Raw genomic sequence first — 18166 nt, 5'->3', positions numbered from 1 at the left:
TTTTACTCTTCAGTGTGTTAATGTGGTATACCACACCAATTGATTTGTGGATATTGCAAAAATACACAAACAATGAAAGATCAGAAAGAGAAATTAAGGAAACACTACCATTTACAATAACATCAATGAAAATATGATACCTAGGAATAAACTTACTTAAGGAGGCAAAAGACCTGTACTCTGAAAACTAAAGACACTGGTGAACTAAATTGAAGACCACACAGATGGAAAGATATACCCATGTACTTGGATTGGAAGATTGAATATTGTTAAAATGATTATACTACCCAAGGCAATCTACAGATTCAGTGTAATCCCTATCAAATTACCAATGACATTTTTCACAGAACTAGAAACTAAAAATTTTTTAATTTGGAAACACAAAATACCTTGAGTAATTAAAGCAATCTAGAGAAATAAAAATGGAGCTGGAGGAAGCAGGCTTCCTGACTTCAGAGTATACTACAAAGCTGCTGCTGCTAAGTCACTTCAGTCATGTCTGACTCTGTGTGACCCCATAGACGGCAGCCCACCAGGCTCCCCCGAACCTGGGATTCTCCAGGCAAGAACACTGGAGTGGGTTGCCATGTCCTTCTCCAATGCATGATAGTGAAAAGTGAAAGGGAAGTCGCTTAGTCGTGTCCGACTCTTAGCGACCCCATGGACTGCAGCCTACCAGGCTCCTCCGTCCATGGGATTTTCCAGGGAAGAGTACTGGAGTGGGGTGCCATCGCCTTCTACGTACTACAAAGCTACAGTAGTCAAAATAGTGTGATACTGGAATAAAAGTCATATGGATCAATGGAACAGGAGAGAAAGCCCAGAAATAAACCCATACACCTATGGTCAATTAGCTTATGACAAAGGAAGCAAGAATATACAGTGGAGAAAAGACAGTCTCTTCAATTAAAGTGGTGCTGTATACCTGATACTAACAAAACATTGTAAATCAACTATACTTCAATAAAAAATTTTAGGAGGACAAGATGGCAGAGGAGTAGGTGCACGTGGAGTACATCTCTCTTCACGGATACATCAGGAATACACCTTCAGACACAGAAATGCAGGCAGAACACCAGCTGAGAGCAGACAAGAGTACCTGACCAGCATAAAATAATGTATGCTGCTAAGTCACTTCAGTCGTGTCCGACTCTGTGAGACCACAAAGACAGCAGCCCACCAGGCTCCCTCATCCCTGGGATTCTCCAGGCAAGAACACTGGAGTGGGTTGCCATTTCCTTCTCCAATGCATGAAAGTGAAAAGTGAAAGTGAAGTCGCTCAGTCGTGTCTGACCCTCAGCGACCCCACGGACTGCAGCCTTCCAGGCTCCTCCGTCCATGGGATTTTCCAGGCAAGAGTAATGGAGTGGGGCGCCATTGGCTTCTAGAACCATGCAAAACTCGCATCCTCAGCTGAACAATAGAGAGGCTGGCCCATCAAACACCTGATGTACTGAACTACAGAGTAGGATCCTACCCAGGGTGCCCCTTTAAGTGCTTGACATGCTGATCTACAGAGTAGGAGCCCAGCCATGTCTATGTGTCTGACGTGCGGAACAACAGAGGAGGACCCCAGGCAAGGGAGCCCTCTAAGTGCCTGAATGGGCAGAACTATGGAGAAAGACTGGCCAAAGAGGCCTTCCAATTGCCAGTTACAAGAGGCTCAAAAAAAGACTCTGATAGGGCAAGAACTCCTGGAGTGGAGGCAGTCTGTGTCCCTGCACATTTGGCGCTGCCAGGGTTCCTGCAAGCCAAGCAGCTGCGCCACCTTCACACTCAACCCTTACTGGGGCAAAGCTGCCACAGGCAACAAAAGTCTTGTGTCTAAGCATGCAGGGTTGCTTCGGTCATGTCCAGCTCTTTGCGACCCTGTGGACTGTGGCCTGCCAGACTTCTCTTTCAGGGGGTTTCTACAGGCAAGAATACTGGAGCGTATTGGCCAATACTGGTTGCCATACCCTTCTAGAACTCTATATTTCCTTCTGTCCTAGCTGCCAACTCTCCTGAGCACCTGGTGCCGCCGGAACCCCTGCAATCCAAACAGCTGCTCCACCTCCACACCTGGCCCTCACAGGGACAGACTCAAGTCCTCCAGTGCAGCCTCCAGAGCAAACCCCAATGAATGACTCACATGCAGAGGTGGATATAAAACCACAGTTGAAACCCAGGGGCAGTGTAGCTAAGGAAGAAGACCCAAAACCTTCCCACCAGCTGTACAAGCTGCAGATTAAATCCACATGATCAACTAGGCAGACTCTGTGTCTGTGAAATATATAAAAGGTCATTGAGAGCTCCCACAAAAGAAAACGCACTAGTTCTGATAGCTGTGGACATTGGAGGAAAGAACACACAGGAATAGGACCAGATTAGAATCTGAGCTGCCCCACAGCAGGTCCAGAGATCAGCACAGTGTTGGAGGGCATCCTAGGGAGGTGAGGCGGACTGTGACTCCCAGCGAGGGAAAGGACTCTGACAGCAGTGACTCAAGAAAAACATTTATTATTCTTATGTTTTGATTTGTTCTGTAGATTCTTTGGATTTTTTTTTAATTTTCTTTTTTTTTTTTCCCCTTCCTACCCCCCTCTGTTGTAGTTGTTGATTTTATTGACACTATGAAATCTAATTACGCTTTTGAGCTTTTTTTTCTCAGTCACATTTTTTATTGTTGTTATAAACCTCTGCCTCTCCATTGGGTTTTTGCAGTTCTATGGAGTTTGCCTTTTTTTTTTCTTCTTCCTTTTTTTCCCTCCTTTTATTAATTTTAATTTTTAAACCTATTATTATTTTTTCTACATTATCCCTTTATTTGCTTTTCCTACTGTTCTTTTCCCCTTGCAGTTAATCTTTAATGTATATAAATCTTCTTTATCTACCTCTATTTAACTTTGCATACCTATTCTTTCTTTCTTTTCTTTCTTTCCTTTCCTCTCAATGTATTTGTTAGTTTTGTTTCCATTGTTTTATTCCCCACTTGGCACTGTGCTTTAGTTTTGTTTTCCAACTTGTGCTTTAGTTAGTTTTGTTCTTAACTGGTAGATATAAGTATTTCCTTTGTTCACCAGATCAATCTACTGTACTTTGTTTTTGTTGGACTGTTTTGATTTTGCTTATGGGTGTGTATGTATATGTGTATATTCCATTATCGTAATTATTATTTGCCTGATTTTGTAACTGTCATTTGTCTGGGGTTCATCTTTGGTTTCTCGTTTTGGGGTATTTATTTTAATTTCACTTAATGCCATAACAAACCACTTGTGGAGTCTTCGTTCCTGACCAGAGATCAAGCCCTAAGCCTTTGGAGTGGGAGCACTGACTTCCAAGACCCTAGACTAAAGAGAACTAACCCTAGGGAGTATCAAATAGTGAGAACTCACACAAAGGACACCGCTGGAATACGAGACCTGGCATCACCCAGCCCCCAGTAGCACCCTGTGCAGTACACCTCATCTACATACATGTACGTACATGAAGTCGCTCAGTTGTGTCCGACTCTTTGCAACCCCATGGACTGTAGCCTACCAGGCTCCTCTGTCCATGGGATTTTCCAGGCAATAGTACTGGAGTGGATTGCCATTTCCTTCTCCAAAGGATCTTCCCAACCCAGGGATCAAACCTGGGTCTCCTGCATCGTAGACAGACGCTTTACCATCTGAGCCACCAGGGAAGTACACCTCATCTAAACAACAAACAAAGCAAAAATACAAACCCAGTCATCAGCAGACAGGATTACCACCTCACTCAGCCTTGCCCATCAGAGGGAAAAAAAAAATCTCAGCATAAATCTCACCCTATACAAAGCTTACACAAATCACTGGACCAACCTTAGGTCTCATGTACCACCTTCCACCTCCCTGTGCTAGCACAGCTGTTCCAAGCTTGTTACCCAGACCCCTCTGTAGGGCAGGACAACAGGCTCTTCAGATTACAGGGTTTATGTCACACAGTATTTTTATGTGGACCACATGGCCAAGTGTAAATACATCTTAGTGACACATAAGCATAGCAGAGTGACTTTCCTCCTTATATGTTTCTGAAACTTCAAAAAATTTCCACTTGAGTATCTTCAAATTGACAGCCTTTTTTTCACAGAGATAATCAGAAAAAAAGAAGCAGAGTTTGGAAATTAAAAAGAGGGACAGAGTGGTGAGCAGAGAAGTAGAGGTTTTTTGCAGTGCAGCTGCTGGAGACATGAAGAAAGTCAGTGCAGGGTGAACCAGTATTAGTCTGTGCTTCAGCAGTATTTACAAGACAGAAGCCAGAATGTGTATAAAAGATGCCCACTTTGTGTGCTCTGGTGAGGAGCTGCCAGAGGCAGAGCTAAAATGATATAACCCTTAAATTCGGGGCTCAAGAGCCAATCTGCTCAAGTCTGCTAGGGAAGTTAAAATAGACCTTCTAGAGCTTTCCCACTATTCCATGTGTCCAAGGCCAGAGTGGAATTCAGAAGAGACACAGATCATGACATCAGAAAGGGATCAAACATTTGAGCAGAGGAATAAAGGAAAATATGCACATTATAACAGGAAAGTAAATATATTTTTAAACAAAAATTTTTTTTTGATGTGGACCATTATTAAAGTCTTTATTGAATTTGTTACAATATTGTATCTGTTTTATGTCATGATTCTTTTGGCTGCAAGGCGTGTGGGATCTTAGCTCCCCTGTCAGGGATGGAACCCACACCACAGGCATTGGAAGGTGAAGTCTTAACCACTGGACTGCCAGTAAAATCCCTAGGATATATTTATAAACATCTTTTTGACATTGCAAAAGAGGGAGCATCTGGAATTTTTCTGGTGTGCAGGGGATAGAAGTTGGAAAGAATCACACAGTGCTCAATTGTGCAAATTCTAGACGCATAACTTATTTCTGATGTTAGCTTTACTTTAGATGTTATTTTCTCCCTTATTTTGGTGCTTAATATTGTACAGATTTTCATGTATTCACTACTACTTTGGCTCATCCTTCCTTCTATACTAAAATTCTGTTTCTCAACTGCAAATTCTCCTACTATGGCTGTTTTCTGAACAGACAACACTCAAAGATTGGGAGTGGCTACTATACCCTATGCATTTATTCTTCCAGTGAGCTAGGGTGGTCCTCTCGCTCCAAGTTGCAATTGGCTCCTGAAAGGATGACTTATCTCTAATGAGGTTGTTCAGTGAATGCCTGTGAGAACACATTGCCATAGAAGACCCTGGGCCAAAGGAGCTCAGCTCCAACTGAGTAGATTAGGTGGTGGGCTAAGTACTAGCCAAACCCACACATCTGTGATGGATTTCAAGATCCCATTTAAACTTTAAAAGAAAGCCCCTGAAATAATGGCAGTGCTATGAAATGAAAACAAAATTATCATATGAATGAATTTACTTGATATATATTTTAGGAACAAAATCTTATTTTCAAACCAAAATACTCTCTAAGTCACATATATTCTTGATTTAATCCCAGATAATATTAATCAAATTATCCTAAGTTTTGGGTAAGTTTTTCTCTTCTTAGCAACTATAAAAGCAAAAAACCAAATATCCAGATGCTTCTATTTGTGTTTCAGGGAATTAGTTTAACCAACTAGCCAAATTTTGTCCTGTGTGGAAATGTCATGGTATAAAAGGACTGAAACTCTTATTAATTAAAAGATTTTAGGCCTCTAGCTTTCTCATCTTCCCCCACCTCATTCTATAATTAAAGCAGAAAGCAAGCAATTTATTTCCTCATTATTCACAAACTAGTATACACATTTTAATTAGGAAACAGGCAGAACAGTATTTTTCTACTCTGACTCCTAGAGCTTTGGCATATTTCATAAAAGATATTGGTCTTTCCATATGTTTTGAGGAACTACCTCATCAATTTAAAAAAAGAGAATAAGAAATCCCAAATCAATCCAACTAAATGCTGGTTAATAAAGAGCTACCATTTAAAGGCAATGTGTTCTTTAAGGGGCACCAATATCTTACTTATCCTGAGACAGAGGCTCTGACTTGGCAAAGAATGCTTCCCAGGTAGTGTTAGTGGTAAATAACCCACCTGTCAATGCAGGAGATACAAGCGATCCCTGGGTTGGGAAGATCCCCTCAGGGAGAGCATGGCAACCCACTCCAGTATCCTTGCTTAGAGAATCCCATGGACCAAGGAACATGGCGGGCTACAGTCCATAGGGTCACAAAGAGTCAGACATGACTGAGCAGCTTAGCACGCACATGCAGGCAAGACAGAGGTGATACACACAGCAAGGAAAGTGTGACTAAAGACAAGCAGTTTAAAACAAAATCACTTATCAAAAGTAGGCTGGTCTTATCTAACCAGAGTAAATCAGGAGAGCGAAGAAGGGAAGGTTGGTGAGGCGCTAAGGACCTCAGCCCAGAGCTCTCCTGACATTTAGGAGGACAGAGGAGACCTCCTTCCCATAATTGTACCGGCTGTAACACTAGGTAAGGGGGATGTTACATGGATTGACTGACTGAGAGAGTGAGGGCCTCTCACCACTGAGAAGAGACCAGAGTCCCCAAGCTCAGAAAGGATACTGGGTAGTTTAAGATGCCTGGTCCCTGGAGTTGTTATTCTTCTCAAAACATGACCGAAGTCAAAAGCTATCTCCAAAGAAGGCAAATGTTTTGTCTCTTCAGAATGAAAAGTAGTCAGGAAGTCAGTTTAGGTGGTAAAAAAGAAATTTAGGTGGTTAAAAAAAAAAAAAAAGACCTCCCTTCTGAGTTTAAAGAACTCACAGACCCATGGTGAGGTTCAAGACTGATGAGTACTAGAAATATGGGGAGATAATCAATGGAACAACTGGTACCAAACATTCAAAAACACTTGCTTCCTGTACACCTGTTCTGTGCCTGTCACTCACACTCCATTAGTCTTACCACGTTTTCCCTGTCCTTTGCCCTCTAATAATCTTATGCAGCTCTAATACTGAGGTCACTGCAAGAGAAAATGAATATAACAGAGACCTGACTGCAACGACCCTAAGCTGATCAGATTTAGTATTCATAATATGGGACCACCTTCCCTGGGCTCCCGATTATGATGCAATATGAAGTATCTAGGACTAAACAGGAAAATACTCTTACAAAACAGTTAATCTGAATTGAATTGAGCTTATAAACCTAGTGTTCAGTTTATAGGCAATACCAGGAATAGAAGAGTATGTTCAATGACACCATAATGAGACAATGAAAGGCATATGGAATGTGGGGCATCCTGTAAGACAACTGACATGGTTTCTTCAGAAGGTCAAGGTCAGGGGACAAAAAGTAGGGAGATTGTTCGGAGATTGTTCTTCTAACGTTCTTGTTCATTTGAACTTTTCTTACTAAAAAGTTGGGAAAATATTTCTTGTTTATCATTAAAGTCTCTGCCTGTCATGCATCCTCACCTCCTTGGACCTCTACTTACTTTGTCCTCGTTCCCTGGTAAAATCTCAACCCTGCTAAAGCCAACTCTTAGATTACTCTGCTTGCACCTGGCAGCTGAATGGGGCCAGGGAAAAACCATAGATGCACAAAGACACACACACACACACACACAGAAGGAGTCTCAGTTAAATTCAAATGGGCCCATGGTGCAGTTGCCCAATCTAGTACATTTCCTGAGTCCAATCATGCTCTTGTCTCCTCTATGACTGTTATATCCTGCCTCCTCTCTTCACTGTTCTACTTCCTCACCTTTAATCTCAACTACAGACTTGATTGGGTCAGGAAGATCCCCTGGAGAAGGGAATGGCTGCACATTCCAGTATTCTTGCCTGGAGAATCCCATGGACAAAGGAGCCTGGCAGGCTACAGTCTATAGGGTCACAAAGAGTTGGACACCACTAACACACACATAGAGGCTTGATTTCCTATTTTAATGAGAAAACAGAAGCAAGTCCAACCATCAGGATCAGTGCCATATGTTCAACTTCACTTCTGTTACTGGGGATGAACTTCCATGTCCCTATTCAAGGCCAATTCCACATGTCACCTGAACCTCTTTGTCATCTCACCTGGCACACTCCTCCTTTCTGCTGCATTGATGGTTTTCCTCTGTGACTCATCATTCCCACCAAAGCACACATGTCATAGTATCTTGTATCTTAGCAAACAAAAAGACTTGGACCAAATACCCCTTTCAACCCTTATTCTATTCCTCTGCCTCCTTTAGGACAAAATCCTTGAAGAGTTTGTACCTGGCACCTCCAATTCTTCTCTCCCATTCTCCACAGTGGCCACATTTTGCCCCCAGAATGCCACTGAAACTCCCCTTGTCAAGGTCACCCTTAACCTGCCTGGTGCTAAATGCAATGCTCACATCTCTGTCTAGTCTTGTGGCACTATCTGGATACTTGACAGTTCCATCCTCCCTGCCACGCATTCCTCATCTTGCTTTCAGACCACCACATTCTCCTGGTTTTCCCTTTTCTGTCTGGCTCTCCTCCTCAGCTCCTTTGCTAGTTTATGACTACAGTAGAAGGTCTGGATGGTCAGAACTTCCTTCTTAATATCCCATTCAGTGGTACTAGGCAAGTCAAGTCAACATATCTGAAATGGAATCCTGATTTTTCCCCATCCGAAAGATGTTCCACCCACCTCATCTTTTATACAGCACATATTTACCTGATAATAGTGTGGGTTTGCCATCCTGGTTTGCCTGGAACTATCTGAGTTTTACCATAAAAATCCCACAACATGGGGATAAATTTATGCACTATTAAAACAGATATATAAACACTATAACAATAGTATTTAAACTGGTAGCAGATGGGCCAATTTGACCCCAGTTAGCGTATTAAGTGCTACTCGCTTATTGATGCTACCCATGTTCTTCTTTTTGATATTCTTGCAAACACCAATATATACTTAGGGCACGAAGTGTCTGTGGCCCCTCATTATTTACAGCACCCCTGCCTGGGGAACTGTGCACACTTTACCTACAGATGATCAGATGCCCTCCCCCCGCCCCCGCCCCCCCCAGCTGCTCAGGCAGAAGCCCAGCAGCCCTGGTGCCTGACTCTCCCCCACCCAAAGTTCTGCAGCCCCAACCACTTCAGAACTAAGCTGAATTGAAAAGTTGGGCCATAATCTCAGCACAGTTGTAATGATGACAGATATCAAACTTTCTGAAGAGAAAAGACCTGGCATATTATTCAAAGAAAAAGCTTTCTGGGGTCCAGTGGGGTCTCTTCAAGAGGTACAGGAAGTTCTGGAAGGATCTGAAGAGCAGCGAGGGAAGGAGATGGGGACAAACACGTCCTATTCCTGTGGGGAGCTCAGCCCTTAACAACAAAATCGAGCGGCTCAGAGGCAATTATAGAGAACACAGAGACTCCAACCAGAGAAGAGCCTGTGAGGACAGGACCAGGGAAGAACGGGGAGAGCAGAGATGGAGCTGGGCACAGGCAGAAGGCTGTTTGTGTCCTCAGTGTGAAGGAAGCACCTGACAGTTTGGGGGTCAGTAAGGTCACATTCCTGTAAGGTGCAGACTGGTCAGATGGCACGTGCTGTGACAAGGATCCTGTTTCAGGAATTGCCTGTGAGGCTCCTGGGCATTATTCTGGGGATCTGAGTATCTACTGTCTATGAGCTGTTTCTGTCCTGGTCATCTGATCCTTTCTCAGGTGCTTCATTCTTCCCTCCAGGTCTAGTCTTGCACCTCCATCACCTGACCTAGACCTTAGGGGGAGAAAATTAGATGAATCCACTCCAACCTGCTTCAGCATTTCCCCATACTGAAGGGAAAAGCCCTCTGTCCTGGGAGCTTCTTACCTCCTCTCCTCCCTCCAGTCTGCAGCATATTGGAATTACCTGGAGGGCTCTAAACACCATCAATGCCTGGGTCCCCCCATCAAGAGACTATAAAAGTTGGGATGTGACCTGGGCATTGGGATGTTGAACAGCCCCCTGGGCGACTTTGATGTAAAGCCAAGACAAGAAGCACTGCTCTAGACCCCGGGCTGCAGGTGTCATCCTTTTGGATAAATATCCTGTGGATCCCTTCACCGGTATCTGAGGGACAGGCAGATGCTGACTTGAGGAGGGCTGGAAGGCAACTTGCTGCCCTGGGAGATCAAAGAGCAGGAGGTAGTGTCCCAGTCTCCCAAGCTCAATAGTCATCTGTTCCAGGACAATTTTGAGACTGAAAATTGGCTGCAAAAATGAGTGAAGTAATGATTCTGAAAATGAGAACATGTCAAATTCATTTAAATTTGGCTAAGCAGAGCTCAATACACCAAGAGGAGTAAAACCTAAGAGCACCTATATTCTCACCGTTAGAGCAGTGAGTCTCAAACTGGAGTGTGCCTCAGAATGACCTGGAGGCCTCATGGACAAAGATCCCTGGGCCCCGACCCCAGATTTTCTCATTTAGAGTGTCAGGGAGGGACCAAGGATGGAAAGCCAGATGTGTCTACTGCTGGTCAGGGGACCACAGTCTGAGAACCACTGTACTGGGGTGTTTGACTTTAACCCAGTGAAATGACATTTCCACCCAAAATGACATTTCCGCAGAAGCTGTATAAACATGTTTAGTTATATAAACATGGTCTGTCTTAGTTACTATTAAGACTCTTACAACAGCAAACTGAATGAAATGGGAAAACACCCAGGCAACGATTGAGGAATTAGTTTGGTTCAAAATAACATTCTTGGATAGGTAGAAATATTTGAAAGGATAACATCTTTTTCTCCCCTCCTCCCTTCTTTCAAGTATTTGGCTCAAAGTATTCAGGCTTTGTGTTTACCATGGTATTTTCGGAAATGATGTATAATATGGCATGAAAAAAAGCCAATGTAGTTTCCAGAAATGCTTCACTTATTTCTGGGCAATAGTCTATGTATCTGAAGAAACAATTCTAATAAATAAGTAAAATACCCTGGTCAGTCTTAGTTTCTGAGTAAATCTTTGTCAGGGATTATAAATATAAAATCTCATTAATGAGACATTCTGGCAGTTAGCTTTGCTAAATTCTAGCAAAGTAGCTGAACATCTATGATATGTGCTTTATTTTAAATGCTTCATTTTCTATGATCAGTCAGTAAGAAAACTAATATTTCACAAAGCTAGTTCTTTAGTTGATCCATATTTTGTTAACACTGAAGTGAACTCAGTCTACCAGTTATCTGGAAAATGTAATGGAGCAGGAGAATACCATTGCTTTTACCGGCACACTGACAGTCACTTTAGGACAGCAGCATTCTGTAAAGAGAAGAACGCCTTCTTCGTCTGCTGTCTACCCTCCTGTTGGCATTAGAAACACATCAGCAAATTGATGCAATCAGAATTCCGCTCCCCTCAGGTATTTGTTTTTTTATTACTATTTGTTCATTTGTTTTCATGCTTACTTCTACAGTTAAGACCAAAATCTTAGGGAAGTATAAAAGATAACACCTCTCCTTCAAGTGTTTTGTCAAAACCAAATCCTCTGTATTCTAAGTTTCCACATTCCCTGCTCAGAGATATTTTGAATAATTTCCAGTCTTTCCAGAATTCATTATATATGCCTCAGGTCTCAAGCAAAACCCAATTATTCTGTTTGTCTCAAGTGTTAGATTTTTAACCTGGTAATCACTCATCTTTATTTAAGTAGTAAAGACATTGGAAACAAAGATGGCAAAATATCAAAATGAGTTTGCTTTTTAATAGGAAATATCCCAACCTTGATTTTTAAAGTATTTCTCCAATTATTGAGACTTACTTGCTAATAATAAGGGTTTCCTCTCCACATACCCAGACTCTCATGAATTCTCCATACATCTTGTTGTAGTAATTGCAGGCACTGCCGATCCCCATCCAGAGGAACCTGCAGTGGGAAATGAGGGGCCCAATTCCCAGAAAGTAGCTGGGACCTAGGAAAGTCATCAGATCATAATCAGTATTTCAGCACTACTCAAAAGAGCAATTGTTTAAGATACTGTTGTTCTTGTTCCTATAAATCCAAATGTCCTTTTATATCTTCTGATCTATATGGGTGAGTCACACACACAAAATAATTAAAACAACAACACAAGTTAATTAACATGAGGCTCTTCACAGCTCTACGAGTAAAAAGTAGTCCACACCACACCAATTCCTTATGGTCTCAATCATTTCAGTCTGAATGGACGGGTTTAAGAAGAGAATCTTAAGCTAAACCTCATTAGACAAAATAAACCTGTGCACATGAATGTTCATAGCAGCCTTGTTCACAATAGCCCCAAAATGAAGACACCCCAAATGTCTATTAGCAGTAGAATAGGTGACTAAACAGTGAGGTGTTCATGTAACTGCATACTATATGAACTGCAGCTGCATGCCACAACCTGAATGAAACCTACAGGCAAAAATGTAAGGAAAAAACCAAGACAGAAGAATAAGGAATATAGGATTCCTATTGCTAAAACATGCAAGAGCAGGTAATACTGAAGGATATTGTTTAGAATATGAAATTAGGTGAAAAATCTATCAGAAAGCAGGGGAGTGATCATTATAGAATAGAAGGCTATTTACTTCTGGGGGTGACAGAGGGTATAACTGGAAAGGCACAAGAGGAGTTTCTGGGATCCTGCTAGCATCCTCCTTTTTGTTCTGATCTGTGATCACATGTTTATTTGTGCATTTTATGTAGAACAGATTTTTAACAGGCAAAAGGAAACTGTGTCACCATACCTTTTTCCCCAGCGCTCCCATAAAGAATGTGGTGCACAGGGCAGAGACAGGGTCTGGGGGAGAGGGCCCACGTGCAAGGTTAGACATCACCCTGTAACCTTGGGGAAGGGAGAGCTGCCAGGCGCCAGGTAACAGTAGTCTTGTCAGAGATCAGCGAACTGGCGCAGTTTCTCCAAATTGAAGCTTGCACATCACCAAGTAGGAATGATTCCTCTCCAACCCTCACGGCCCTCCCTGGCACTATGTCCTCTGCCTATGTGGGTTACCTCTCACACTCCTGGACCCCCTTCCCCATGCCCTGATAATACGGGGCCTCTCAGTAAATGTGAGTTGAGGAAGCTTCAATTTGAGTCCCAGCTTCGTCGTCTACTAGCCATGGACATCTGGCCTCTTTATGTCTCAGCTTTTTCATCTGCAAAGTAGGGATCAACACACTTACCTCACCAGAGTGCCCAGAGGTTCACAGGAGAAAGTGGGTGTGAAACTGCTTTCAAAATTGTTAAACTGAGGGATTTGGCTCACTGTACCTTCTCAACTCTTTGGCTCCACTGACCCCGAGATTCTCCATATGCATAAAACTCAGAGCCCAGAGAGCTGATGATTGGAGGGATCTGGCCTAGAGGGTTCTAGAACTAGAGAGTTCTAACCAGACCTCACCTTTCCCCAGGGAAAGCATGGAACTATTCAATAGAAGCTCCCTAGTAGCAAAATGAACATCCATCTGGGATTTAGGACTTCCTGGTGGTCCCCCTGCTCCCCCTATTCCCACTTGCCTTCCAGCTAAGATGCTGGCAAGCCCTTTCTCTTCTGGGGCTTTAACCCCTCACCTATGAACAGAAGAGATTGGCTCCACAGTTACTCATACCGCCTGGACCAGGCAGAGGCTGTCTCTGGTGCTCAATTTCCCTTTCTTTCAAATGAAGGGGTTGGGCTCCATTCTGTGGCTCTCAACCCTGAGTGCTCAGGAAAACCACCTGGGAAATGAAAAGTCCATGTGAGGACCCACCTCAGGCAGGGCTGAGAATGACAGCACTGTGTGATTGTGTCACAGACTGTCAGCGTGTGACAGCCTGATATCCCCAGCCCAGAGGTGGTAGACAGAGGAGCTGCCCCTTTCTGGCTCCTGGTCCAGAGCTTCAGGGATGCTCATTCTGTGCTTGCCTCCCCCCACCTCCCCAAAGGTCCAAGGCAGTTCTACCATCACCTGCAACGCAAACCTCTGGGGCGACTTGTTAAAAATAGCCCCTCCCTCCCCTCTACCATTCATGGACCCTGACTTGGGTGCCCACTGGGGGAAGAGAATCCAGTGAGAAAGGGGCAGTGATGGAGAAGGGGTTCATTGAGCTAAAGACCATGGAACAGTCTTCCTTCAGACCCCTATCAGGGAGTAGAGAAGAAAACCAACTAAGCATTCCATTACATTGGGCATTTAAAGTAACCTAAAATACCAGGCTGAATCAAACAGAGAGACAGGCCGTTCTCTCAAAAATGATAAAGAAACCAGACCCAGGGCATTTTGCAGCAGCCCTACACTCCCACTTTCCATCACTGTGCAAAGAGGCCCACACTTGAAAGTGTGTAATGAGTATGCTCTTGAAATAAAGCCTTATCAAGTATCTTATGGGACTGGAGACAGATGCTTGCTGTGAGGAATTTTCCCTGAAAATTAAAAAGCAATCTGATATTTCTGAGAATTCTGAGTTAGTATGACAGTGTAGAGTGATGGTGTTTCTACTGGAATTATCTGGATAACTATATTATGCTCTACTTTTGATTGGTCCACAGAGCTTGTTGAAGATGTTTTTAGGTTTTCAAGGCAATGATAGTGGTCCCCCATTTTTCTTCCACTATCCAGGATCCATCCAGCTCTTATGTTGGCATCAACATCACCACCTTATCCAAGAATAAAAGAAAATAAAGAATGGGATAAAGAGAAGGAATAAGTTTGAGAAGGGAGAGGGCAGAGGACATGGCTGAGGCAAAGTGGGAATGAGACAGAAAGGGGGACAGAAGGCATTCCAGAGACATTTTCACCTTCAGAGCAAAATTGGAACGAATTTGAATCAAAAGAAAAATAAGTTCCTGGAATTTTACTTTGCTGTCCCCATCTTAAACTTATTTTAAAGGATACTTGTGCCAAGTCTATTTTACCAAAGTAAAGTGGAGCCTGGAAGAGATTATCTGAGGTATTGTTTTAATGTTGTCATTAAACATGTGCAGATAATTGGCTAAACATTTTTTCACCTGAGTCCTCATTTGCTTACATGCTGTGGACTTCAGCCAGCTCTCCAGGTTTACTCTTTGTCATTTCGTAGAATCTCCTTTACCCTCGTGGATCAAAAGCCCAAGGAAACAATCTCTTTAGATACAGAAATAGACGACTGCCTTACCTGGTATTGAGGATGTGTCCTCATAATTCCAAACCAAGAGAAGAAATCCAGTGAGCAGCAGGATTGCAATGCTGGCAATAGGCACAACTTCGGACACCATGCTGGTGACGTTGTAATGCCTTGGGTTCAGCACTTCCAAAAGCATTTTGTTTTACTTGATCTCAGGGGAAGTAATTTAAAGTCCTGTGGAGATCAGAAGAGTGGAAAAATTAGAAAATCCCCAAAATGTACATTTAGGACTCCTGTTGCTTCAGAGGATGCTGTACCGTAGAGATTGGCGCTTTGTTTTATAATATGATTGGACACTTAGACAAGACAAATTTATAGTCACGAGTCAAAACAAGCAAGCCCAAGAGAGATCTTTTGGCTTGAAGTGCAGCATTTCTGACCTTGGTAGAGTCTCAGGTTCGTTTAGACTCTTGGTCTGATAGAACCTTATCACCTTGCCCTTGAGTGGGTAGAGTGACTGAGTTCTCAATTAAGAGCCAAATTTCATACCAAAATACATGAAAATGCAGCTCATTCCAGAGGTGGAGTCATTCTGTGACTTCATCAGCAGTTTCTGTTTAGGCAATATTTTTCCCCCCGAAGCCAAATACATTTTTTAAAGCACAATCCCCAACTACCTTGCTTGCTTGGGATTACTTCCCCCAGAGGGTAGGCTTCTCCAGTCAGAAGGTATTTCTCAGGCATCACTGAGGCATTCTCAGAGCCTCCCATAAATTGTCTATTGAATTCAACAGGACAATCTTTTCCTATTGGCTTTAATAAAGCTTGAAAACCTCTTGCACCATGTGCTGGTTGAAGCAGTACACATTGGACTATGACAGAGGTGGTAGGAGAGAAGAAGAGGAGAGAAAGAATAAAAAGAGAGGAGGAAAAAGAGAAGTGGGGAAGCAGGAAGAAAGAGATGGCTTGGTTGATACCACCAGCAGTAGGCTCGGATGCCACCCAGCCACCAAGCTCTCCACAGCAGCTAATCTCCTGTACAGGATAATTTTCAGTTTGATTTTCTGGTTCTGATGTGGTTTTCTCTTTCCTTTTTCCTCTTGGAGAGCATTTTTTTTTTTCTGCTTTATTGAGTTGTAATTGACATACAGCAGTATATAATTTTAAGGTGTACAATATAATGATTCAACTTACATGCATCCTGGAATGATTATAAAATGAGTTTAGTGCTGATCTATCATCTTATACAGATACAACACTGAAGAAATAGAAAAATAATAGTTTTCCTTGTGATGAGAACACTTTGGATTTAGTCTCTCAATAATTCATATATAAGATGCACAGTGTCGGTTATCTTTATCATATTGTCTTTATCTTTTCTAGTACTTATTTACCTAGTACTTATTACTGGAAAGTGAAAGTCACTCAGTCGTGTTCGACTCGTTGCAACCCCATGGACTATACAGTCCATGGAATTCTCCAGGTCAGAATACCGGAGTGGGTAGCCTTTCCCTTCTCCAGGGGATCTTCCCAACCCAGGGATTGAACCCAGGTCTTCCGCATTGCAGGATTTTTTACCAGCTGAGCCGCAAGGGAAGCACTTGTTTATCTTATTACTGGAAGTTTGTACCTTTTGACCACCTTCATTTAATTCCCTGCCCCCCCACCACCAACCCCCCCCCCCCGCCCCCGCCACCAGCTTCCACCCTTTGCCTCTGGCAACCACGTATTTGATTTCCTTTTCTATGAGTTTGTTTTTGAGGTTTAATTGAAGTACACCACCATTTTGGTTCTTGGTACACATGGCATAGTGATTTGGTATTTCTATACATTTCAAAATAATCACCATGATAAGTCTAGTGGTTATCTGTCACCACAGAAAGATATTATGTAATTATTACTGTGTTCCAACACTGTAAAGTTAATACCCATGACTAGCTTATTTTGTGACTAAAAGTTTGTACCTCTTAATCTCCTTCAACTATTTCCCTCCCCCAAACCCCTCCCCTCTGGCAACCCCTATTTGTTCTTTGTATTTATGACTTTGTTCACTTATGGTTGTTCATTTGTTTTGGTTTTTAGGTTCCACATATAAGTGAAATCATATATAGTATTTGCCTTTCTCTGTCAGACTTAGTTCATTTAGCATAATACCCTTTAGGTCCATCTATGTTGATACAAATCGTAATATTTCACTCCTCTTTATGTCTGAGTAATGTTTCATTTTATACACACACCCCACATCATCTTTATCCATTCATCTGTTAACGAGCTCTTAGATTGCTTCCATATCTTGGTTATTGTGAATAATTCAGCAAAAAAATAGGGGTTCCTGTATCTTTTTGAATTAGTGTTTTCATTTTTTCCCATAAACACCCAGTAGTGGAATTGCCGGATCATAGATAGTTCTATTTTTAATTTTTTGAGGAAGCTTTGTACTTTTTTCCAGAGTGGCTACAGCAATCAACATTCCCACCAATAGTGCACAAGTGTTCCCTTTTCCCCACATCCTCACCAAAACTTATTTGTTCTCTCTTTGATAATAGCTATTCTGACTGGTATAAAGTGATATCTCATTGTGATTTTGATTTGCATTTCCCTGGATAATTAGTGATGTTGAACATGTTTTTATGTGACTGTTGGCCATCTGTGTATCTTTGGGAAAATGTCTATTCAAGTCTTCTGCCCATTTTTAAATTGGGTTGTTTTTTTTGATATTGAAAAGAGTTCATTATATATTTTGGACATTAACACTGTTGGACATATCATCCTCTCCCATTTAGTAGATGATCATTTTGTTTTGTTGATAGTTTCCTTAGCTGTACAAAAGATTTTTTCACTGTATTCCCATTTATTTTATTTTGTTTTCCTTGCCTGAGGAGACATATCCCCTAAAATATTGCTAAAACTGGTGTCAAAATCTGTATTTTCTTCTAAAAGTTTCAGGTCTTACATTGACGTCTTTAATCTAGTTTTAATTTTCTTTCGTATATGGTCTGAGTGGTCTAGTTTGATTCTTTTGTGTGTAGCTGTCCAGTTTTCTCAGTACCATTTATTGAAGAGTTGTCTTTTCCTCATTGTTGTAGATTACATGCCCATATCAGAAATGAGTCATTTCTGCATTTTCCACTATGTTCCTTTGATCCATGTGTCTGATTTTGTGCCAGAAGTATACTATTTGGATGATTATAGCTTTGTTT

At 42.1% G+C, this 18166-nt stretch overlaps 1 protein-coding gene across 1 annotated transcript in view; it reads right to left on the bottom strand.

Moving 5' to 3' along the window:
* LOC113900337 (aromatase) overlaps positions 1 to 18166 on the bottom strand; it is a 53985-nt gene that overhangs the window by 18442 nt on the left and 17377 nt on the right. Inside the window, exons 2-3 of the mRNA XM_027554016.1 lie at positions 15018 to 15200; positions 11678 to 11828 (exon numbers count right to left, since the gene is read on the bottom strand). Coding sequence (XP_027409817.1) covers positions 11678 to 11828; positions 15018 to 15162 — 296 coding nt within the window. The 5' untranslated portion in view covers positions 15163 to 15200. The remainder of the gene's footprint in view (positions 1 to 11677; positions 11829 to 15017; positions 15201 to 18166) is intronic.

Source organism: Bos indicus x Bos taurus, chromosome 10 (genome assembly GCF_003369695.1).
Source record: "Bos indicus x Bos taurus breed Angus x Brahman F1 hybrid chromosome 10, Bos_hybrid_MaternalHap_v2.0, whole genome shotgun sequence".
NCBI lineage: Eukaryota > Metazoa > Chordata > Mammalia > Artiodactyla > Bovidae > Bos > Bos indicus x Bos taurus.
Note: the sequence above shows the minus strand (reverse complement) of the source record. Positions and strands in the feature narration are given on the sequence as shown.